Raw genomic sequence first — 22,216 nt, forward strand, 5'->3', positions numbered from 1 at the left:
TCTTGTATGAGGCTATGCCAGTGCCTGGCAAATAGAGAAGTGGATGCTCACAGTCATCTATAGGATGGAACACAGGGCCCCCATTGGAGAAGCTAGAGAAACTACCCAAGGAACTGGAGGGGTCTGCAACTCTAGAGGTGGAATAGCAATATGAACTAACCAGTAACCCCAGAGCTCGTATCTCTAGCTGCGTATGTAGCAGAAGATCGCCTAGTCAGCCATCTTTGGGAAGAGAGGCCCCTTGGCATTGCAAACTTTATATGCCCCAGTACAGGGGAACGCCAGGACCAAGAAGTGGGAGTGGGTGGTTAGGGTAGCAGGGCAGGGGGAGGGTATAGGGAACTTTCGGGATAGCATTTGAAATGTATACAAAGAAAATATTTAATAAATAAATAAATAAATAAATAAATAAATAGAAAAGAAAAATGGTGAAATAATTCATGCTCCAAACAAGAATCAAAGGCCACCTTAGCCCTTTGCCACCAGATAGGCTACGGTTGCTGAAAGAAAGAAACAAGGGCTAGGAAAAACAAACAAGCGCCATCATCGTCATCGTCCACGGATCCTGGTTGTCACAGTGGGCAAGCTCTTTTAAAGAGATGTGGCAGATACATCCTTATCACGTGCTTAATGAGACTTAATGTTCACCGACACCTGTCCAGGGGTGAGGGCAGGCTCCCACGGAAAAAGATCTATAATACACCTCAGAGCGGTATAACCATGGTTATGCACAGAATGGTTAGATGGTGCTCAGACCACAAAAGCTTGGGTGGCTTTTGTAAAATCCCCACCTTGTGGTTGGCTACTCTTAAGTTTTCCTCAGCTTCCAGTGGTTCACCAGCAGGAGCACATGCTGATTAATCACACAGCAAACACACTCTGAGTCCAGGCGCTTCCGGTCCCTTCCCTTAATTTCTTCCTTGAATGTCAGAGTTTCTACCTGGGCTGGAGCGATGGCTTGGCAGTTAAGAGTGATTGCTGCAAAGTTTGGTTATCAGCACCCACATCCAGTGGCTGCAACCATCCAACTCCAGAGTATAGGGTGTCCTTGTCTTTTCAGGCAGTCACACATGTGTGCTCATACACACACACACTATACACACAGAAATAAATAATAAAATGATAAAATCTTTAAAATAATAATTTCTAGCGCTGGCGTTTCATTCCACTGGCCAGCGAGTACTTAGTGATTAGATGTTAGCCTCACTCCTATCAGTCAGAGTGTGATGAGTCTTGGGGGTGTTTGGTTTGGTTTGGTTTGGTTTGGTTTGGTTTGGTTTGGTTTGGTTTGGTTGTGGTTGTGGTTTTGGTTGTGGTTGTGGTTGTGGTTGTGGTTTTGGCTTTCGTTTTGGTTTTGGTTTTAAACAGCAAATGTGACAGCAGAGAGATAAAGAAGGCTGGTTGTAGGCACTTTGGAGATTCTTTGGAGAATTATTGTCATCATATGCACATGAGAACAATAGTGAGCCTGGGGGAAGCTTCCAAAATGAGTGCCCCTTGCAGGAGGCCCTGGAAGCCCTGTGGTCAGCCTCCTCGTGGCCCTTGAGAGTAAGCAAAACTTGAAAATGAGAGATAAGCAGGAGTAGGGTTGGGCGCTTTCTTGTGGGTCGCTTGATAGTCATCAGGCACTGGTAGAAACTACAGATTTTTATCATCATTTTAATTAGGAAGGAGAAAAACTTACATTTAACAATTTTTGGCTGCCCATTCATTGAAAGCAGGGGCTCATGTACCCCAGGCTAGCTTCCAACTCTATAAAGCTGAAGATGATCTTAAATTCCTGATCCTCCTGCTTCCACCGCCTGAGTGCTGAGCACACAGTTGCTCTGACCAGGCCTTGTACCAGGCTCTAGAAATACAGCTTCACAAAGCAGACATGGCCCATGCCTTTTCTAGCTTGTAATGAGGGAAGGGCTTGTAATGCAAGTGAACAGAGAGATTCCAGAATTTCAAATCATGTCAAGTACCACGAAGGAAACAAACTGGTGGCAGACCAAGGCTGTGGAGTTGGTGTAGACAGAAGGAGTGGGAAGAAGTCCTTTCTGGGGAAGTAGTGTCAAAACTCACATCTAGCAGCAGAAAAGCCAGCTGCTGACAAGCCTGGTAGGGAATCCAAATTTCTTCTAGGAAATTCCAAAATACAGTTGTGCTTTATTTCAGTTAAGCCTACTGTTTTTGAAAAATACACAATTCAAGTGGCGCAGACACCAGAGCTGTCTAGCCTCCATTCCTGCCAAACACACATCTTCTTTTCTGGAAAAACCTCAAGGGACAGACAGCTTTTCACGGAAGCAAATGAAGGAACATTTAGAAAAGATTTGAATGAAAGCAACTAAATACCAACAAAAAATATCCCACTTCAAGCTGTGATGATCATCTCCACTCTTACTACATTCTTGGGTCTTCAAAGCTAGGCTTGTTCCCTGTAGTGGGCATAGGAAGGGAGATGGGTTTGCTCCAGGGCAAACCTAGCTACAGGCTGGGTGATACCAGGGTTGATTGGCAGAAAGGAGATGGGAAAGGACCTACTGTGTGTTCCAGAGTAGCCTTGGCATCAGAGAAGTCAAAGCATAAGACCTCAAGCACACAGTGGGCAGCGGGGATGTGGGTACATTAGGGAAGTCGGGCTGTAGAAGCTCTCCATGACACCAGGCAGGCAAGCATGTCTGAACATACCTGAGCAGTCAGGGACCACAGCCCCTGATCTGAGTTTGTAGGTTCATCTCCAGACTCAGTGGAGGAAGACAGATGTGAGCCAAGCTAAGCATTCAACAGTTCAGAGCCTCAGTGCAGTGCAAGGTGGGGATGTTTGCAAGATGCAGATGAGTTACCTGTAATATGCTGCTGAACCCTCAAACTAAACAGGGGACCGACCAATAGTGAGAGCTCCAGGCACCTCGACAAGCCACGGTAGCAGATGAAGAGACTGTTTTATCATGAAGCTCAATGGTACTCTGAAACGACTCCTTCACCTATAGCCCTGGGGAGGTCATGGTTTGGTAACAAGGCTCAGGTTCCTCTGTTCCCACCCTTACCTGGCTAAGTTTTCCATTAGCTGGATTCAAGGCCCTTGGAGACATGATACTTGATAACCAGGGTTCCCCCGGAGAGAAGACTCATGTCTGAAGACTTTGGGGAATGTTCATTTTCTCAAGCTCTGTAGCCTAGCCAAGGCCCTCAAGGTGCCTCCAAGCAACAAGGGCTCAGGACTGGGTAGGAAGTTATGTTGTACCTTCCTAGGGTTGTCATTTAAGTGGGGTGGGACAGAGTCTGGAGAGCCTTAGGCTTTTAAGTATTTGATTTGAAGGTATGCACTTGAAAACCAGCATAAAAACATGTGTAGGCTCCAGCTGGCTGGGTGAAGGTCAACTTGATTTCAGTAACGGTAATGAAACCAACTTGCAGTTAAGCCCTTACGGTTTGCTGGGCCCTGGGATGAGGTTTTACGTGTTACCATTTCATCCTCGCAATAATCCCATGAGCTCGCTGAACCTTCACCGATGAGGAAAACTGAGACTCAGGGAAGACCCAGACTTCCTCAGCCAGCCCACGCCACAGCCCACATCTCTGTCTGTGTTGTCTTTCTCTTACATGTTTATCACATATTCTCAGGGGGAAAGGGAAGCCAGAACATTGTGTGTACAGCATGCGTCAGCGTGTTAAAGTAGGCACTTACAACAACAAAAGCTCTGGAGCCACACGAGTGAAGGCAGCTGTGACGGGGTCTTCCAGGGAGGTTGCTTTCATTCTCTTTCCTTTGTGAGCTATTTTAGTGTTATCATATTATTTTTAAAATAAAATTTTCATATATTTATATTCAGTCTTTGGACTAAATTTGGTGCCACCCTGGGTGGCTGCCAGGAGCTGCCTCTCCCTACATCCACTGAACTTAGACTTGAGAACATTTCTCTTTGCTTGAGCTTTGACGGCGCCCTTAAATGGAATAAGGTTAGCAAGAGGCGCCATCCTGGATGCAGGCTATGACTGTGGCAGCAGATGTTCTGCCGGCTGTGCACTCTGGAAATGGCTGTGCACTGGAGTGGGTGGGAGGCCAACTTCCACCCCTTGGTCTTGCACACACCTTCTGTGTGGTGAGTGTGAACAGCGGCCTACTCAACCATGGGTCAGGGTGTGGGGGCAGCCATCACCTGGGAGGATGGCAGTCTGACCCGAGCCACTCAGGACTTTTCAGGACCGATTGCATTACAAGGGAGAAGGACTCTGTGGGGCAAGAGGGGAAAGGGCACCTGGGGAGGATACATATTCAGGAAGAGCTCTGAAGAGGGGGTTGTACTTGGGTGGCTTTGAAAAAGGAATGTGATTTTGTTATGTCAAGGGAGACTTTTGAGTTGGAGAAAATAATACAAGTTTACTCTTCATACCACCCAAATACCACACCACACACCACTTCATACCATGCCATAATCACACCACACCACACATCACATCACACATCATACCACACAACACAACACACACACCCTACACCCCCCATCACACACACACCACATATACCACACACACACCACATAACACACACCACATCACACACACCATGCCATAGCCACACCATACTACACATACACACCACATCACACACCACATCATACCACATGCCACACACCATATACACCATGCTACACCATACCACACTCCACACCACACCACATGTACCACACCACACAAATACCACAGCACAACACACAACACACTACATACCACATTACACACCACATACATCACACCACACTACACCACACCACACCAAACCATACCACACCACACCATACCACACACCATACACACCACTCGCCATACCACATCCCAGCAAAACAAATGACAGAGTGGAACGGTTTGTTTCAGAATCTGAGAGAATTTTGAGAGGCACTGAAGGAGATGCAGAGGCCACAAGGATGATATACTTTTGAAAGACTAGATAGAAACTGACTTTCTCTGGGGGCTGTGGGGAGCCATGCTTCAGAGCGACTAAAGATGATAGCCTTTCAGACCCAGAGGCTGGGAGAGTGGCCATTCAGGAGCTAGGGGTGAAGGCAGGACTCCAATCGTGGAAACCCAGGAGCTGGCTGGGTATGGGTGGGGATGACAGCAGAAGGCCAGAGACGAGAAGGAGTTCTCAGGGGTCTGTGGTCATTTACTCAACAAAACTGAATCCATTCACTCATTCAACAAAAACTAGATGTGAGTTTGCTCTGCGCCTCAGAGCACCAGGACATGGGGATTCGGAGATAAAAGCCACGTTGTTCACTATGCATCAAGAAGGTAATAAGTATGTCAGACCCCTTTCAGTCTCATTTCCTGTCCTCACACCTTACCCCTTCCTGCCCCAGCTACCTGACTCAACCTTACACAGGAGCAATGGGACAGATCCTGTCCTCACCCGTAACCTTCCCCATGACACTGTGGTAGGGCACAGATCAGGGCTTGTACTAACACATGAGCAACCTAAATGTGCAGGAATCAAAGCAAGATGGGTCAAACCTCTGACTACTGGGGGGGGGGGGCAGGGCAGAAGCCCTATACCACCACTGGTCCCACTACCCTGGCAATACTTACCCCAACCCACAGGGTTTCTTTGGGGTACAGGGCCTTTGGACTGATCAGCTAACCCCACTTGGACAATACTTGGCTTAATTGCATCTTCCTATTGCTTTCGCCTCTCTCCTCTTGAGCCCACTCTTGTCTCTAGAACTGCATACCCTAATGATAAATCAACACACCGGCCTCTGCCTCGGTCTCTGTTCCAAATGCTAGAGCTGTTTGGAATCTAGCTCTTCTCAATATAACATCATTGAGTGCAGGCCACGGCCAGAGAATTAATACCTCACTTCAACAACAAGTATATATGTACAGGCAAAAATAATTTTGATATTTGAAGTATGTGTCCTGCCTCTACATGGGTCTGTAGGGCCTCTCACGATGTCTTACATCAGTTTGTATGATTGCGCCTTTACAGGAGTCCATGTCACACCGCACTTAGGACAAGAGGGGGCTGGTAAGAGATGTCTTCAAACCTCTGCTAACTTGAAGCTGTCCTCGATGCCTTAGGTTTCTATGTGTTTCTGCTGCCTCACTTGGTACGCAAGCTAGTTCTATTTAAAGACTTGTTTTCATCCCACAACTTTAACTACATGTATGAGGTATGTCTGTGTGGTGTACATGTGAGTGCAGGTGTCTGTGGAAGCCAGAGGCATTGTGTCCCTTGAGAGCTGGAGTTACAGGTGGCTGTGGGGCACTGGTGTGGTGCTGGGAGCTGACCTGGGGTCCTCTGTAGGAGCAGTACAAGCTATCAGCCACTGAGCCATCTCCTGAGTCCCAACAGACTAGTTTTTAAAATGACATGGCCTTCCTGCCTCTGGCTGCTCGTGTCTACGGACGTGGCGCAGATGGAAACATCCATGAATCCCAGAACGTGCTCACTGTCCAGCACACACTCTGGTTGTGCAATGGTTCTTTCCAAAGAGCTTCTGTTCCCAGCAGTGCATCTGGAGTCTTCCTTGGGGACAGTCTAAGCCTGTGGCTGTTATCATAACTTTGGGAGATGTCCTGCGCTTTCACCCCCCTCCCACACTGATAGCCTCATTGGCTGCTTGTTCCTTTCTAATTTTTCAGTTGGAAGGGGGGGGAGTATAAAAGAAGTGAGTCTCCCCTTCCCGCTTTACCCCAGAATATTCTCAAAAATTTAGTTAAGTTAAAAATCACAAATCCACACCCACTTATTGGGGCACTATCTTAATATTTATATCAGACTTTAAGTATTTAAAACACGTATTTACTTTTTTGTGTTCATGCATGCGTGCATGTGAGAGAGAGAGACAGAGACAGAGACAAAGAGAGTGTATATGCATGTGTCCGTGTGTGTGCTCACAGGTTGATGAAGGAAAGCCCCTGTGCCAGTGTGTATATGTGTGTGTGTGTGTAGTCTGATGACAACTTGTGAGAATCAGCTGTCTACAGTCCACTCCTTTCACGTGCATCTTGGGGATAGAACTCAGGCTTCAAGGTGAGGACTTTTACAGGCTGAGCCATGCATCAGCTTTTTGCCTGGAGTGGTTTCTGGCAGTGGAAAGTGGCCAAGGTCATGGTGGCTTTTCTCTCCCCTCTGGCTCTGGCAGGAGGGCTAAGAGTGTGGAGGTGTTGAGCTCAGGACGACCAGGGCACTTGAGCGGTGAGAGAGAGAGAAAGGTGCCCTCTGACAGCTGGTCTGGGACCTGTCAGGGTGTAGAGAGAACGGCTCTGTGTGGCAGCTAAGCTTTCAAAGGGAAACACCTCTGGCTTTTCAAACACGGCCTCTTCTGTTTCCTCTCCCTGGCACCTACTTAGACCCTGCCAATCTGTCCCTCTTGCTTCCAACGCGCCATCCACGCGCCAGCTTTCCTTTCCCACCCAGCTGGGCAGCTGAGGTAAATACCTGTGACTCACCAAGTGAACCCTGGAAAGTCAGCACACCTGACATTTCTTACTGTCACCCTCTCTCTCTCACCCAGGGGCCATCGGCTTCTGGAACTGGGAGGGACTACTAGCAATAAAAATGGAACTCTTATTTTCCAGAAAGGAGCAAACCTTTTGGAACTCTGGTGCTGAGCAGTCATCTGGTGCTGAAAAGTCCACTGACTTCTGGGAGCACTGCCTTGTGGTTGTCCAGCTTCTGAGCATTTCTACCCACCAATGCAGCAGGGTACTTAGGCTTAGTTGTCCTGGCTTCACAGCAGCAGGGTGCTTAGGCTTAGTTGTCCTGGCTTCACAGCAGCAGGGTGCTTAGGTTTAGTTGCCCTGGCTTCACAGCAGTAGGGTGCTTAGGCTTAGTTCTCTTGACTTCGAAGACTTGGTGGCAGAGTCCAACTTTGGTCTTTATGTGACTTCTTAGAGTTCTTGTCTCTTTGTTTGGAAGACAGGAGCAGTATCTAACTCCTCTAGAGAAGGCATCTATGTCACCCTGGCCCCATAACTCCATGGTGGCCTAACAGAGTCCAGCCACTCATGTTTCCGTGATCATCTGCAGACAGCTTTTTATTTTTTAAGATTTATTTATTATTATACATAGTACACTGTAGCTGCTTTCTGACCCACCAGAATAGGGCGTCAGATCTCATTACAGATGGTTGTGAGCCACCATGTGGTTGCTGGGATTTGAACTCAGGAGCTTCGGAAGAGCAATCAGTGAGCCATCTCACCAGCCCTGCAGACAGCTTTAAGAAGATGCCTCCTAGTTGTTTGTTTGTTTGTTTGTTTGTTTGCTTTTATCGTATTTTAATTTTTAGTTAACAGTGTTTCCTCAGTTGAGACCTTTGCTCCTGGAGTTTCCACCCAGCACGAGCTGCCCAAAGTGTCCCAGTGCCTTAGACTCAGCAGCAGAGCTGCAATCAGAAACCCTGCTACTGTCCAGGCCAGGCGCCCTGAGGTACGTGCTGCAGGGACGAAATGACAGCTGGGTAAACTGCTGTTACCGTTATTCCCCTTTCAGAAGTTGAGACAACAAAGTGTGTTTTCTAAAGCTTCATAGTTAGTTGGGGGTTGGGGCAGAGGTAGTTAGACTCTCATGTCTCTTTCTAGTCTGTTGTTCTGACCTATGGTGGGTCCAGCTTTAATGAGGTCCCTTCTGCTTTGTCTACCTTTGATGGTCAGAGAGGGAGGGATTTGATGATGAATGTAAGCACTGGCCTGCTATAAGTTGTCCCCACCTCCCTACAGACATCTTCATATGCTAAAGAAACAGGCACAGCAGAGCTCTGACTGGCAAGTGTCCTGGGGACACAAGTTTGATCCTTTAGTTCTGTATAAGGTTCTGCATCAAAACCACAAACATAATCTGCCTCCTGTGAGCCTGTCCTGTAGAGATGGATGATAGCCCAAAGCACAGATTGCCCGCGTGGGAGTCTCCTGGGGAACTATTCCTAGAGTGGAATACAGAAATGGTACCTAAGAGTCATCAAGGAAGAAGAGACACTGAGATAATACTCAGACACAATCTTTTGCGATGAGTTCAGAGCTTTGTGTCTGTCTATATTCTTAGAGCCTAAAGCTTGAGAAAATAGCAAACAGAGCATGTGTTTGGGTGCTGCACTGAAACACAAGAACACTTGTGCAATGGAGTCACAATGGTCCAGGAGTACATGTGGCGTAGTGGCTAAGCCCGCATAAAAATCAGCTCAAACCGGACCAAAGACCTTACCTGTAAGGCTGAAAAATTTTGAAACTTCCAGAGGAAAACATAGGTAAAAATACTACAAGATATGAACGTAGTCAAAGACTATCTGGAAAGTGTTTCAGGAACACAGGAAATAATACCAAGAGCTGACAAATGAGATTGCATGAAATTAAAAATTCCTGCATAAGAGAGAAAACATTTTCAGAATGAAAACACAGCTTATAGAGGGAGATGACATCTTTGCCAGCAACAAAACCAGGGGATTTGTATGCAAACTATATTAAGAGATCAAAAAAAAAAAAAAAACCATAACCATTAAATCCAATCAGTAAATGGCCAGTCTTGGTTTTCCACTGGACTGTGTTTGGAATATACTAAAATCCAAGCTTCCAAGCACTCCTGTGAGGGATTTTCTTAATAAAATTATTAGAAGCACAAAAACCCACCCTAAATCTGGGCCTTACCTTCTGGTGGCACACACTTTGTTATTGTGGCACACACAGAAGGACATGGAGGAAGGAGGCTTTGTTTTTACCTGATGCCCACAAGCTCACTGGTGAATTTGTCTATCCTGTTACCTCAGCCAACATTAAATCTGTCTTCAAGCTTCCAAGGTAGACTGAAGTAAGCTTAGATTTTTAAAAACCTACTTTTAATAAGGGGTCTCAAATGTTTTGACACCCCTTTTAGCCCACCGTCCAAAGGTAGGAGAGACAAGATACATGTGGACCTGTTTAAAAGTAGTTCTTTGGGGAGACTCCAATCTCTACTTGTCAGGATACCAGCAGTCCAGTTCAGTAGTGTGAGGATAACAAACACGAATCAGTGGCAGTGTGCAGTGGCACGATCCAGCAGAAACCACCAGGACTCCGCCAAATTGGCACGAGTCAGCTGGAGGAACCAGGACCAGCCTGGGACGCCAGGAGAAGTTCTCTGCCATACTTCTCTCAACAAAGTGAAGATCAGCAAAGTCTTGCAAGGCTAGCTATGCAAGCATGCCATCACTGTTCACTGAGTCCTAAATATACTCTTTCTACGCATCCAGGCTCACATGTCCTCCCATGGGTCTTGTCTCAGTAAAACATCTCGTGAGTCTGCATCACATGACACATTCAGAAACTTCCACTTCAGACTGAAGACTAGCAGTTCTCTAGGAATCTTCCAGACTCCAGAACCAGACTGGAACTGAAGACACCCAACCCACGGACTGAACAACTATTAGAGTTTTGGCTTACCTATCATAAGACAGCCATTGTTGGAGTACTTGGACCACATCCTGCCAACCAGAAAATAAGACACACACACACAGAGACACTCATGCACACTCACACACATTCATTCCCACATGCATGAACACACAATCAGTTTTGTTCTGTTAGAGAACTCTGACTAATATAGCTATCATCAAGGAGAAGAAAAATGCCCCAGAGGTCAGTGAGGACTTGGAGAGAGCTTTATGCATGGCTGGTGGGAATGTAAACTGCTGTACTCACCGTGGGCATCAGTGCAATGCTTCCTCAAAATGCTAGAAACAGAATTACTTTAGGATGCAGCTAACAACAGAGAATACACCATAAAGGAGCCTAAGTCAGCTCACTAAGATGATGCTGGGTCATCCATGTTTATTATGACAACATTCACAACAGCCAAGCTATGGAATCAGCCTTGGTATCCATTATCATTTCACATGACAAAGAAAATGTGATACAAAGCACAATGAAACTTAATTCAACCTTTAAGCAGAGTATAATTCTGTCATTTGTAGGAAAATGGACGGAGCTGGAGACCACTGTATAGAGTGAAGCAATCCAGACTCAGAAAGAACTATTACGTGTTTCCTCTTTATATATATATATAAGACATAAGAAGTAGGCAGGTGACAACTTGGGAAGGGAGCAGGGAGCCAGTGAGGGAGGGGCAGTGAGAGGAGTGTGTGATAGAGGTGATGCCAGGAAGGAATTGATCAAGCTGCTCTTATAAGTTGTTCTGGGGGATTCATACTGAGTTTAACCATTCATTGAATTTTTTAAAACTGAGTATGTATCAGCATTTGTCTGCATGTCTGTCTGCACCACATTCATGCCTGGTGCCCATAGAGACCAGAAGAGGGCATTGGAACCTCTGGAATTGGAATTACAGATGGTTATTAGCTGCCATGTGGGTTCTGGGAATCAACTCGGGTTCTCTGGAAACACAGCTAATGCCCTTAACCATTCATTCATCCACATCTTCAGCCCCAAAATTCAAAGGGATCAAACCTGGTTATGTCTCTGACCCTGATGCCCTTCATGGTGACTGTCCCTACTCTGCCTCTGGTGGCTAAGCACTGCTATCTATAGTGTCTAGACCTAATCAAATCCTATAAAGCCAAGTAGTCCATTTCAGTTGTAGCAGCTCCTACCCTTGGTCTCAACTTAAAAACCCTGGCAACAGACAGATCCAATGCAGTATGCAGACAGCAGCAGTGAGTGAACTCTGTCACTGAACTGCTTAAAGGGCAGCCCTGGGGAACTCTGGGAAAGGGAAATCCTTCCATTGTCAGAGCGTGGAGTGGACTTGTGAAATACATCTTATCTAGAAAGAGAATGCCCTGCGCAGCGGATTTAAACCAATCCATCGACAATGGCTGGTGGTTTGGATGGGGAAACTTGAAAGAATTAACTGAAGAGTTTGTGGGGAAACAGTCTATGAATACTTGTAATGGGTCCAGGGGGTACAAATCCGTTTGTTCCGTGAAAATGCTCTCTTAAGTATCCACAGTGTGGAAGTTTCTCTAACAGGGAACAAAGTGTCTTGTTCTGTGAGTTGTGGTCTTCTTCCTGATCACCCAGATATTTTCTCAGTGAGATTATGTGCATTTGAGATTAACACTTACAGGTTCAATGACATGGACATCCTTATATTCATGTTGACCTGGCCACATCTCTGCTGAGAACTCAGCATACTTGGAGCAGTAACTAACCTTGAGTCTTCAATACAGCACTAGAGCCTAAAAGTGCCACTCTCAACCCGTGCCCAGGAGGCTGATTGTGCTGGATTCTTTATCACAGAGGACACAGCTTGGTTATTGGAGTAGATGTCCATTTGTATATGGATTTCTCCCCTTCTCTGTCCACTATCCTGTGAAGAGCATCACATGCAGACTTAATAAATGCCTGATTCATGGGCAGTAGCACACAAATTTCTCTTTGACTTCCTTCTTCCCTTCCTTTTTTCTTCCTTATTCATATGTTTCTCCCAACNTACTGGAGGCTGCTCAAAGACCACCAGAATATCCACAGGTTGAAGTGAGAAAGCAATAACTCAAGTTGATCTTTTTCATAGCCCGTGTCCTTGCATGTAACTGAAATCTNGTTTCTTAGATTTAATTTTTATTTTAGTTGTGGTGTGTGTGTGTGTGTGTGTGTGTGTGTGTATGTGTGTGTATGTGTGTGTATATGTGTGTGTGTGTAAGCATGCACACATGCAAGCAGGTACCAACAGAGGCCAGGAGAGGGCACCAGATACACTGGAGCTGGAGTTGAGAGCCACCCAATGTAGGTTCTAGGAACAGAACCCAGGCCCTCTGGAAGAGCAACAGTGGTTCTTAACTGCTGAGCCATCACTCCAGCCTCACAACTGAAATTTTAATAGGCCATGATAAACAAAATTTCCATCTTAACTTTCATCACTTCCAACTCCACCATATCCCATATTTATTTATTGCCCCCTCACCTGTCACTTATTAACTGAGCAATGCGCCCTGATCATCTCGGAAATACTTCGGGGAACAGCTATGTTATGTGTCTCCCCGTTAGTATATAAACTCTACTGTGTCGAAGGCTTTGGCATTCTTATTACTATATTCCTGAGATCAGTATAAGCACTGAGATCAGTGTTTAGCAAATAATAACTTAAGGCAATAAATAAGTACCCACCGGATGAATGACAGACACCAAAAAACATTTGGTTTGTGGATGAGGAAAAACAAGGCTGGATTGTGCTGGATTCTTTATCACAGAGGACACAGCTTGGTTATTGGAGTAGATGTCCATTTGTATATGGATTTCTCCCCTTCTCTGTCCACTATCCTGTGAAGAGCATCACATGCAGACTTAATAAATGCCTGATTCATGGGCAGTAGCACACAAATTTCTCTTTGACTTCCTTCTTCCCTTCCTTTTTTCTTCCTTATTCATATGTTTCTCCCAACATACTGGAGGCTGCTCAAAGACCACCAGAATATCCACAGGTTGAAGTGAGAAAGCAATAACTCAAGTTGATCTTTTTCATAGCCCGTGTCCTTGCATGTAACTGAAATCTAGTTTCTTAGATTTAATTTTTATTTTAGTTGTGGTGTGTGTGTGTGTGTATGTATGTATGTGTGTGTGTATGTATGTGTATGTCTGACAGACATTCTGACACAGGTGGTCTCATGTCATTGCTCTTACAGGTTGGCACTTTGGAAAACTGAATGGTCATGATTCGAGCCTTGGGTCAGGAGAAGAGGAGGTCACATAGTGTAGCTTGAGTGACAAGGTGGAGCTGACTGACTGAACGTACTTGGGGTGAGGCAGCCCCAGCAACCAGTGAGATCAGTTGTAAGATGCAGCTCTCTAGACTGATGCCACCCCCTCTGTACTCATAGGCACCCCTTTGCATTCATGGGCACCCCCTCTGCACTCATGGGCATGCTTTCTTTCAGTCTGGCATGAGGGAGACTGTCTCAGAGATGAGGAGAGGTTGGGAGTGTAGCAGTTTTGGGTGTTTTCCTCTCATGAGGCAAACTCCTACTCCGGCTTTGGCCTTCAGCCTCTTTCCATCTGTGCCAAGGATAGAGCAGGCTTGGCTGCATCTAAAGCTAAAAATAAACCCTGGCGCCAACATAGTCTGTGAGGAGCAGGTGTCTTGGAAGTACTGTTCGACTTCTGAGAGCAACGAATCCTCTATTAGACCTTTTCAAGAGGAGATTGGGCCCAGGTGGTAGCTGGGAAGTTTGCTTTCCTTTCGTGGGTCCTTGAAGTCATTCCAGCCGAACCATCCTCATCCTCAAACACGGCATAGCCCTGTCATGGCTTTCCTGGATTTCTTCACCATCTCCTTCCCAGTAAAGATTACCAGGACCACCACCTTTTGACTCAAGGATTCCAAAGTTTTTCAAAATACATAACACGGAGCAACTGCTGTACCTGGGAACAGGCAGTGGGATTTTGAGACCCTACGGCAAGGTTCCTATTCCTATTACGTAAGCCCCTGCCACTGTGCCTCTGTGCCCCTGTAGGTGCCTTCTAGAAACAAATAGATGGAAAACTCCTTCTACCTCTTTTGTTCATTTTTGCATCAAAAGGAAGTTGGTGTGGGTGACAGTGTTCACAGCCCTCTTTTGCAGCATCGAAATTGTTCAAATGTATTCTCCCATAAACTCATATATAGAACCCCTGAAGCCAAGCAGACATGGTTGAATTAGAGGCAGAAAGGAGTATTTGGATGAGCCTCACCCACTCTGCTTCATCTTGGTCTCTCCCCTGGGAGCCTGCATGAGTTATAACAATCTGTCATGGCTTGGAGCGGTGTGAGGCCCACAGAGCCCTGACAGGATGAAACATTATTGAACTTAAGAGGGGGAGGCCAAGGTGAGCATCCAAGCCTGCGTTTACCTGCATGAGAGTGGCTGAGTGACCGAGTGACCGAGTGGCTGAGGTTTATATCAGATCACCTCAGCTGAGGACCTTCAGGACCATGAACTAAGGCAAAGCTGGAGACCGTGAGCAGTTTGACTTGGCCTAAAAAAGACCTAAATATTTTCAGTGTGAGAGTCTGTTGTTGACTGCAGTAGGGAGAACCATAAAGGAGGAAGATAATGGATCCTTGAAAGACAGTCCAGGAAGCTTGGGCATGATCCAATAGGCCACAGGGAACCACTGAAACGCTTGCAAGAGCAGCCCAAAGCGTCTGTGCTAACAGAGAATCTGCTCTAAAGAGCTGCGTGTCTGAACTGTTAAAACCTTTAGCAGGCACTCCATGTCCTGAAGGCTGCCTGTACATTCTGCCTAGTGCTTTTGCACCCATCTCTCACCATTCAGGATGAGTCCATCCACCAGCCTGATATCCCTGTGAGCCTCCTGAAACACAAACCTGGCGTGCCGTGGCACCTTCTCCTCCAACTCCCTCACTGGATTTTCGTGGACTATACTCAACACTCCTACAATGCATGCTGAGGATGTTGCTCCGTTGGTAGAATGTGTGCCTAGCTTGCATGGAGCTCTGAATTGGATCGCTAGCTCTGTAGTACACTCCTATAATCTCAGCACTCTGGAGGGGGAGACAGGAAGAACAGAAGTTTATGGCCATCCTTGGCTGCAAGAGGAGTTGAAGGCCAGCTTGGGGTACTTGAGACCCTGTCTAAAAGAGAAAGGAAGGAAGGATGAAGGAAAGACAGACCTAAGCTTGCTTTCCCCACATTACCCTATGGATTTCCCCCTAGCTTTGCCCTTCATTACACTTGGTGCTTAATAGCGTTAACTTGACAAGATCTAAGATCATCTAGGAGATAAGCCTTTGGGTATGTCTATGATAGAAGACCCGCCCTGAATGTCCATGACACCATTCTATGGGTCCCAGACGGAATGCGTAGAACTGAGCTGAGCTGAGCATCTCTGTTCTGCTTTCTCACAGAGGAGGCACACCTGCAGCTGCCTCTTTCTCCCTCCCTCTTTAGCTGCATCTTCTCAAGGCTGTAATACAAAAGTTACCCTCCTTCAGGTTGCTTTGTCAGGCACTTGATCACAGCAATGGAGAGTGCAGCTAACACGCTACACCGGATGCTTCTACTATCCCCACCCCTGGTTGGCCCAAGCTGCACCCGTACCTGGTTTTCTCCCTCTCTTCAGACTCCTTCCCTTTCTCTGAGCCTATGTGGAAGACCTACATTTTTAAAAAGACAACGCAGTTCTAATCTCATACCCCTTCCAAAATGCTCTTTGGGACTTCCCAATGAAACTGTCTCCTGAGGCAACACATTTGCAAGTGATGTATTTCCTCTGGCGCTTATCTGGCTGCCTACTATACAAGCTATTTATAAACGCCTGTTTCTCCCAGCGTGCTGCCTGCTCACAGAAAGCAAACATGGAATTAACAAAATAAGAACTTGATGAATTTCCCACACTTGTTAGCTGAGTTTATGGAACTTTTTTCTTGAATGATTCTACAAATGTTCAAAAACCATGGACAACAGCCCTGAGGCCAGGGTGTGCTGGTCTCTCTTTCAAGTTCCACACAATGCCCCCTCACTCTATAAGGGAGGTCAGCACTAGATAAGAAATGCCCCCCAAGACACTCCTCCCAGTCCAGCGTTGGGTCTAACACCAGGGCCAGGCTGGCAATTTGAAGAAAGGCCTGGTGTGTCAACATTAAAACACCAGGACTTTATCCATCATGACTGACACTTTGCACCCTTTACTGCTGCTCTGGCCCTGGTATTGGAGGCTGAAGCTGCTTAGCCTGTGAAGACGATGGAGAAAAAGGCACTTAACCATGGAAGCAAGTCCAAAGAGCAGCTATCCGCAATCACTGGCTGAGCAATGCTATAGCCAGCCTCTGGGCTAAGGACTGTGAGTGCAGAGTTAGGAATGATGGTCAAGAGGGGACAGTCTGCAGCTAAAATAAGCCTGTGTTCTTTAACTTACATCTGACAAAACTTAAAATACCTGCTTTAGAGGAATGGAAGAATTGGAGAGTGCACTGGCTTGGTTTGTGAGTCAACTTGACAAAAGCTGGAGTCATCAGAAAGGAAGGTGCCTCAGCTGAGCAAATGCCTCCATGAAATCCAGCTGTGAGGCATTTTCTCAATTAGTGATCAATGCAAGAGAGCCCAGCCCACTGTGGGTGGGGGCCACCCCTGGGCAGGTGGTGCTAGGTTCTATAAGAAAGCAGACTGAGCAAGCCATGGGAAACAAGGTAGCAAGCAGCCCTCCTCTGTTGATTCTGCATCAATCAGCTCGGGCCTCCAGGTTCCTGCCCTGTGTGAGTTCCTCTCCTGACTTCTTTGGTGATGAACAGTGATGTGGAAGTATAAGCTGAATAAACCCTTTCCTCCCCAGTTTGCTTTTTCGGTCATGGTGTTTGGTTGCATCAATAGAAACTCCAACTAAGACAGAGAGTAAGGCTGTCCCACCGAAGCCCATTCAACACAGAGTGCCACTAACTGCAGAACCTTAACCTTACAGGACTTGGGTACCTTTAAAGCCCAACTCTTGGAGGGAAAGGCATTCTGTGTCCATCTCCTCTAAGGTCAGCCCCAGCCCCAAGTCTGAGGTCCTCCACCCCACAGCATAAGCATTTTGAAGTATAAAAAAAGTTCTTGTTCTATCCATGAGTATAAATGTGGGGGGGGGGGTGGTCCTGGAGTTTTCAGTGTCTGGAGTGGGTGTGGACATATTAGCAGAATGAAGGTGGGTTCAGATCTTCATTCAGAAATGTGGGTCCTTGGCCAGAGTGATCACTGATGGACAGGATGATCCCTGAGTCTAACTAGATGAGGGCATATGGAGTTAGAGGTGAAAAGAGCCCTAACATCATTAGAAGCACTAAGATTCATTTACAGTCTATGACTCCAAGCCATACAGGAGGCAAGGGCACTAAAAGGTCCCATACCTGCCTGTGTGATCACACTGAGCTAGCTCACAGCACAGCCGGGCTGGGAACCCAGCAGACCTGCCATGGAGTTGGTCACTCAGAGTTCAGGCAGACTTTTCCTTTGTTTTTGGTAGTGCTGGGGATGAGCCCTGGACTCACACATGACACCCAAATGCTCTCATTCTGAGCTGCAACCCCAACTCTACTTTCCTCGTCAGAGATGGAATGGCCATGGCTCCCCTGTTTCCAGCCTCTGAGAGGTTCAAGTGAGGATATACTTACAAAATCATTATAAACCGCAAAAGCTGCATAAATGGGAACTCTGTTTCCTCTATTCCCAACTGCCTTTTATCCCCCTCTTCAAATTTACTAGTATGATTATGGGATATTGGAGCCCAAATGGCTGCCAATCCAGCAGAGAGACTGTTGACATTTGATCCTCTGTCTTTTCTGCCTTTTGTGTCACGGCTCTTAAGATGGGCAGTAGAAAACATGCTCTCTCTGTATTCATGTAAGAGGGTCTGATCTCCAGGGGGTGGGGTGGTGGTGGTCTGAGCTTCAAAGAAGAAAATGCATCGAGGAACAGCACCAGGCACACCCTCGGGTGTCTGTCAGAGTGGACCGAGCAGCTTCGTTTCCTTATCCATAGGGGGACGGAGAGAGCAGAGGGTCATCTTGGGAGCAGTCACGCAGGATGCAGCTCACTCTAGTGGCTGCCTTTGTCCTTTCTTGGCTAGGCTATTTGTCTACATGGCCACTTGAAGAATACTAGTGCATTAGGTTAAGCAATGCGCTGGCCATCGTGAGTGATTTGTTTTGCAATCACTTCATGCCACTTTCAGCATTGTCTACAATGTGACTCGGTTGTTGGGTTCTGATGAACCATGTCTGGGTGCAGATGGCTCAGGAGAAAGACCTTGGTGAGTTCTGACTGACGGTTTTCTTTGGGACCCCATTGATTAACATTACTGTCTGTCCCATTTTTAAGAATGTAGACAGTAGAGGCTGGAAAGATGGCTTGGCAGCTAAGAGTGGGCACTGTTCTTACAGAGGGCCCAAGTTCAGTTCCCAGCATCCACAGTGGACAGTTCACAACCACCTGTGGCTCCAGAAGCAGGAACTCTGACACCATTTTCTGAATTCTTCGGATACTTGCTGTGGTGGTTTGAATACTCTTGTCCCAGGCATCAGCACTATTAGGAGGTGTGGCCTTGTTGGAGGAACTATGTCACTGTGGGGGTGGGCAATGATACCCTCCTCCTAACCACGTAGGAGCCAGTCTTCTCCTAGCAGCCTTCAGATGAAGATGTAGAACTCTCAGCTCATCCTGTACCATACCTGCCTAGACGCTGCCCTGCTTCCCGCCATAATGCTAATGGACTGAACCTCTGAACCTGTAAGCCAGCCCCAATTAAATGTCATCCTTTATAAGAGTTGATGTGGTTACGGTGCCTCGTCACAGCGATGAGACCCTAAGGTACTTGCATTCACAGACCCATACAGGTACACATAATTATAAATGATAAAAATCATCATTTTTAAAAAGATTGTAGACAATGACTACTTCTCTGACAGTAAAATCACACAAATGTATTACTTGTTACAAACTCTTAAGCAAAGGTCATAATAGCAGCTACCATACCCAGTGCTGAACATGCCCCTGGAATAATCTCTCAATTCTCCCAAGAACCTTCTGAGACAGGTTGACGATTTACACTTCACAGGTGAGGAAACGGCCACTTAGATGGGTGATTTGCCCAAGGTCCCATTGTTGGCAGGTAAAGGATGTGGGGTATGATAATAATCATCTGGGACAACGGGGCCCGCGTGTGAAGTTCTCCAAAAAGGATTTTTAAAAATAAATGCACACTTGGTTGCATACTCTATAAAAAGGTCTCTGGAGTGAATAAAATGGAAATGTCCTCTTAACTCTCATTTCAGGTCTGGGGGATTTACTATTATATCAGCCTCGAGTCTCCTTCCATCCAGGGATGACTTTGCAATGTAGCAGCCCACAGATGGTCGCTGGGTTCTCATGACTGTACAATCGTCTCTGTAGGCTATATGAGGTACTGCTCCAAGGCTCCGCTGGGCCCCTACTCAGGAGCAAACCACTCTGAACAGAAGAAATGTGAAGAATTAACAGGAGGTTCCAGCCCGCACCTCACCTCTGTGTGTCCTTCCTGGATGCCTTCCGCTGTGTGCTACTTGTGAATACCAGGCCTAGCCAGCCCTGGACACAGCAGTCAGTGACAGTACCACAAGCCCTCCTCCTTCTCTTCCACACCTCCTCCCTCAGCTGCTTCTCCAGTAGGCCACGCAACGTGGGATCTTTTGCCAGGATGCTCAAGGAATAGGAAAGTGGGAGGGGCCACAGCAGTTGCCTGTCACCTCCACCACAGCTGAGGCTGTGCCCCCATCTAGTCGCACTCTGGCAGCAGCTGCCACAGCAACCACACCCTCAGCCCAGGTTCCAAGAGTCAAGTGGCTGTCCCCAGTGGCCCTGGTGTGTTGACAGAGTTGAAACAGATGGAAAATGACTCAATAGAAAAATTGACTGAGTCAGAACCTCAAGACCGTGCCTCTCTCCGGGCCGGCCCGTTCCATTTCTGCGTCTGTGAATTACCGAATCTGGGTTCTAGCTGTGTGTTGGATTCAGGGAAGAATGAAATGAACTTAGGAAGATAGCATTGTGGCAGTTCTTCAGGCACTGTGTGTGGCAGACAGACAGATAAGCCCAGGAAGTCACAGGTCCATATCACATGGATTCCGGGGTTTCTGCCAAGCTTTGAGTCTTATTAAATATTAAACCACAAAAGCTCATTTTCTCTGACTGGGGACATCATGATAAAACCCTGTGGCGACAGAAATCTGGAAAGACTATTGTTGGGACGCTTTCACATCAGAGCGAAACCACGTGCGGTTACCCTGCCTGCCCGCCCTGTGGCAGCTGCCTTAGGTGGTGGTGCCACCTACAGATGGGGCTGAGTGTGTCTCAAACAACCTTATCTCCAAACCTTTGCTCTTTAAAACAACTTAATCTCTGGTCTTTGATCCTCCAGGTTGCAAGGAAACAAAAGCAAGTGTGCCCACAGTTTGACCTCCTCTGGGGTCACAGTTTAAAGCTTTCAACCCTGACTATGGCCATTCAATAAATTCAAGGAAAGTGAGTTGAAAGAACACAGCTTACAACACAGGCTGACAAAACTGTACTAATCCTGGGAGATGCAGACGAGGGGAATGCGATCACCTCCTGAACATTTAACAATGAATAAGGCAGTGCCTTCCAGAATTAAATCCTGAGAAAGTGCTCTGGGCTGAGACAAAAAGTTGGTACCAGGCATTCAAAAAAATATCTTTCAGTTATTTTGAGGAAAGCACCCACATTCATATCCTGGCAGGGCCTTGATATATTTAAAAAATATACTTTCATGCAATTATGTATAATACAATGGGAGAAGGTTGGAGTCATGGCAGAAAGATGCCATAATTTTTCTTCTGTTAAATAAATGGAACTGCAGTAAAGAAGCCAAGAAAGGAAGAAATAACTACTGGAGTGCCTGACTTGTCACAAACGCCCAACAAAGATTAATTGCACGCTATTTCTGCTGTGCATATTTTGTATACCATTAAGCTGTGAACACACTCTCTTCTGTGTGCTTTATCTGTAAATATTGATTGCAGCTTTCTTAACCAATGTCCCTTCCCCACCCTCTCAGGTTCAGGCCTTCTTTAATTATTACTGTTGCGTGTGTGTGTGTGTGTGTGTTAGAGGGAGTGTGTATATCTGTGTGAATTAATGTATACATGCAACCTGCTGAGTTCATGTCGTTTGTGTTCATGTTTCTAAGGCTGGCCACTTGGATCGGATGAGCATTTAGAGACTCATCCCTGGGGAATTCTAATCCCCCTCTGTCAGCAATCCTTAGCTGCCTGTGGTCGTCATCTGGAAGTGGGACTCTGTGACATTCCCCCAGTCCATGTTTATCTTATTAGTTTCTTACCTGTCTTGCTTTAGCTCTTTGTATTTGTCCCTGAAGCTTGATTGTCCAGACTCCCCTCTCATGGCGGCTCATCCTCTCTGACTGTTCACACAGGTGTCTGCAAGTGCGTGCTCTCTCTCCAATATCCATATCTAGTCCTCACTGACTTCCTGTACACGCTTCATCGTAAACATATAAATCAGACTTTACCTTATCAATAAAACATTAGCGTACTTTATTCATGGATACATTTTAAAAATTAATCCAATCACTATTTCTTATCTTCTTAATAAGCCCAATGCTTAAAAAGTAGGGGACTGTGAACTTATTAATACACTAATAAACATTTCAAAGATATAGATTGTTTCTATGAAATGAAAATGTTTGTCTGTTTGACAAATCAGTTTGTCAGGTCACATCTATTCCTGTAACAAATTTACACTTGTTCAATTTT

The 22,216-nt window shown here is 46.3% G+C and overlaps 1 protein-coding gene across 1 annotated transcript in view; it reads left to right on the forward strand.

The window, feature by feature from the left end:
• Positions 1-21,492, forward strand: part of Gja5 (gap junction protein alpha 5) — a 175,251-nt gene extending 153,759 nt beyond the window's left edge. Inside the window, exon 4 of the mRNA XM_021158349.1 lies at positions 19,721-21,492. Coding sequence (XP_021014008.1) covers positions 19,721-19,787 — 67 coding nt within the window. The 3' untranslated portion in view covers positions 19,788-21,492. The remainder of the gene's footprint in view (positions 1-19,720) is intronic.
• Positions 21,493-22,216: the final 724 nt, after the last annotated feature.

Source organism: Mus caroli, chromosome 3 (genome assembly GCF_900094665.2).
Source record: "Mus caroli chromosome 3, CAROLI_EIJ_v1.1, whole genome shotgun sequence".
NCBI classification, from domain to species: Eukaryota; Metazoa; Chordata; class Mammalia; order Rodentia; family Muridae; genus Mus; species Mus caroli.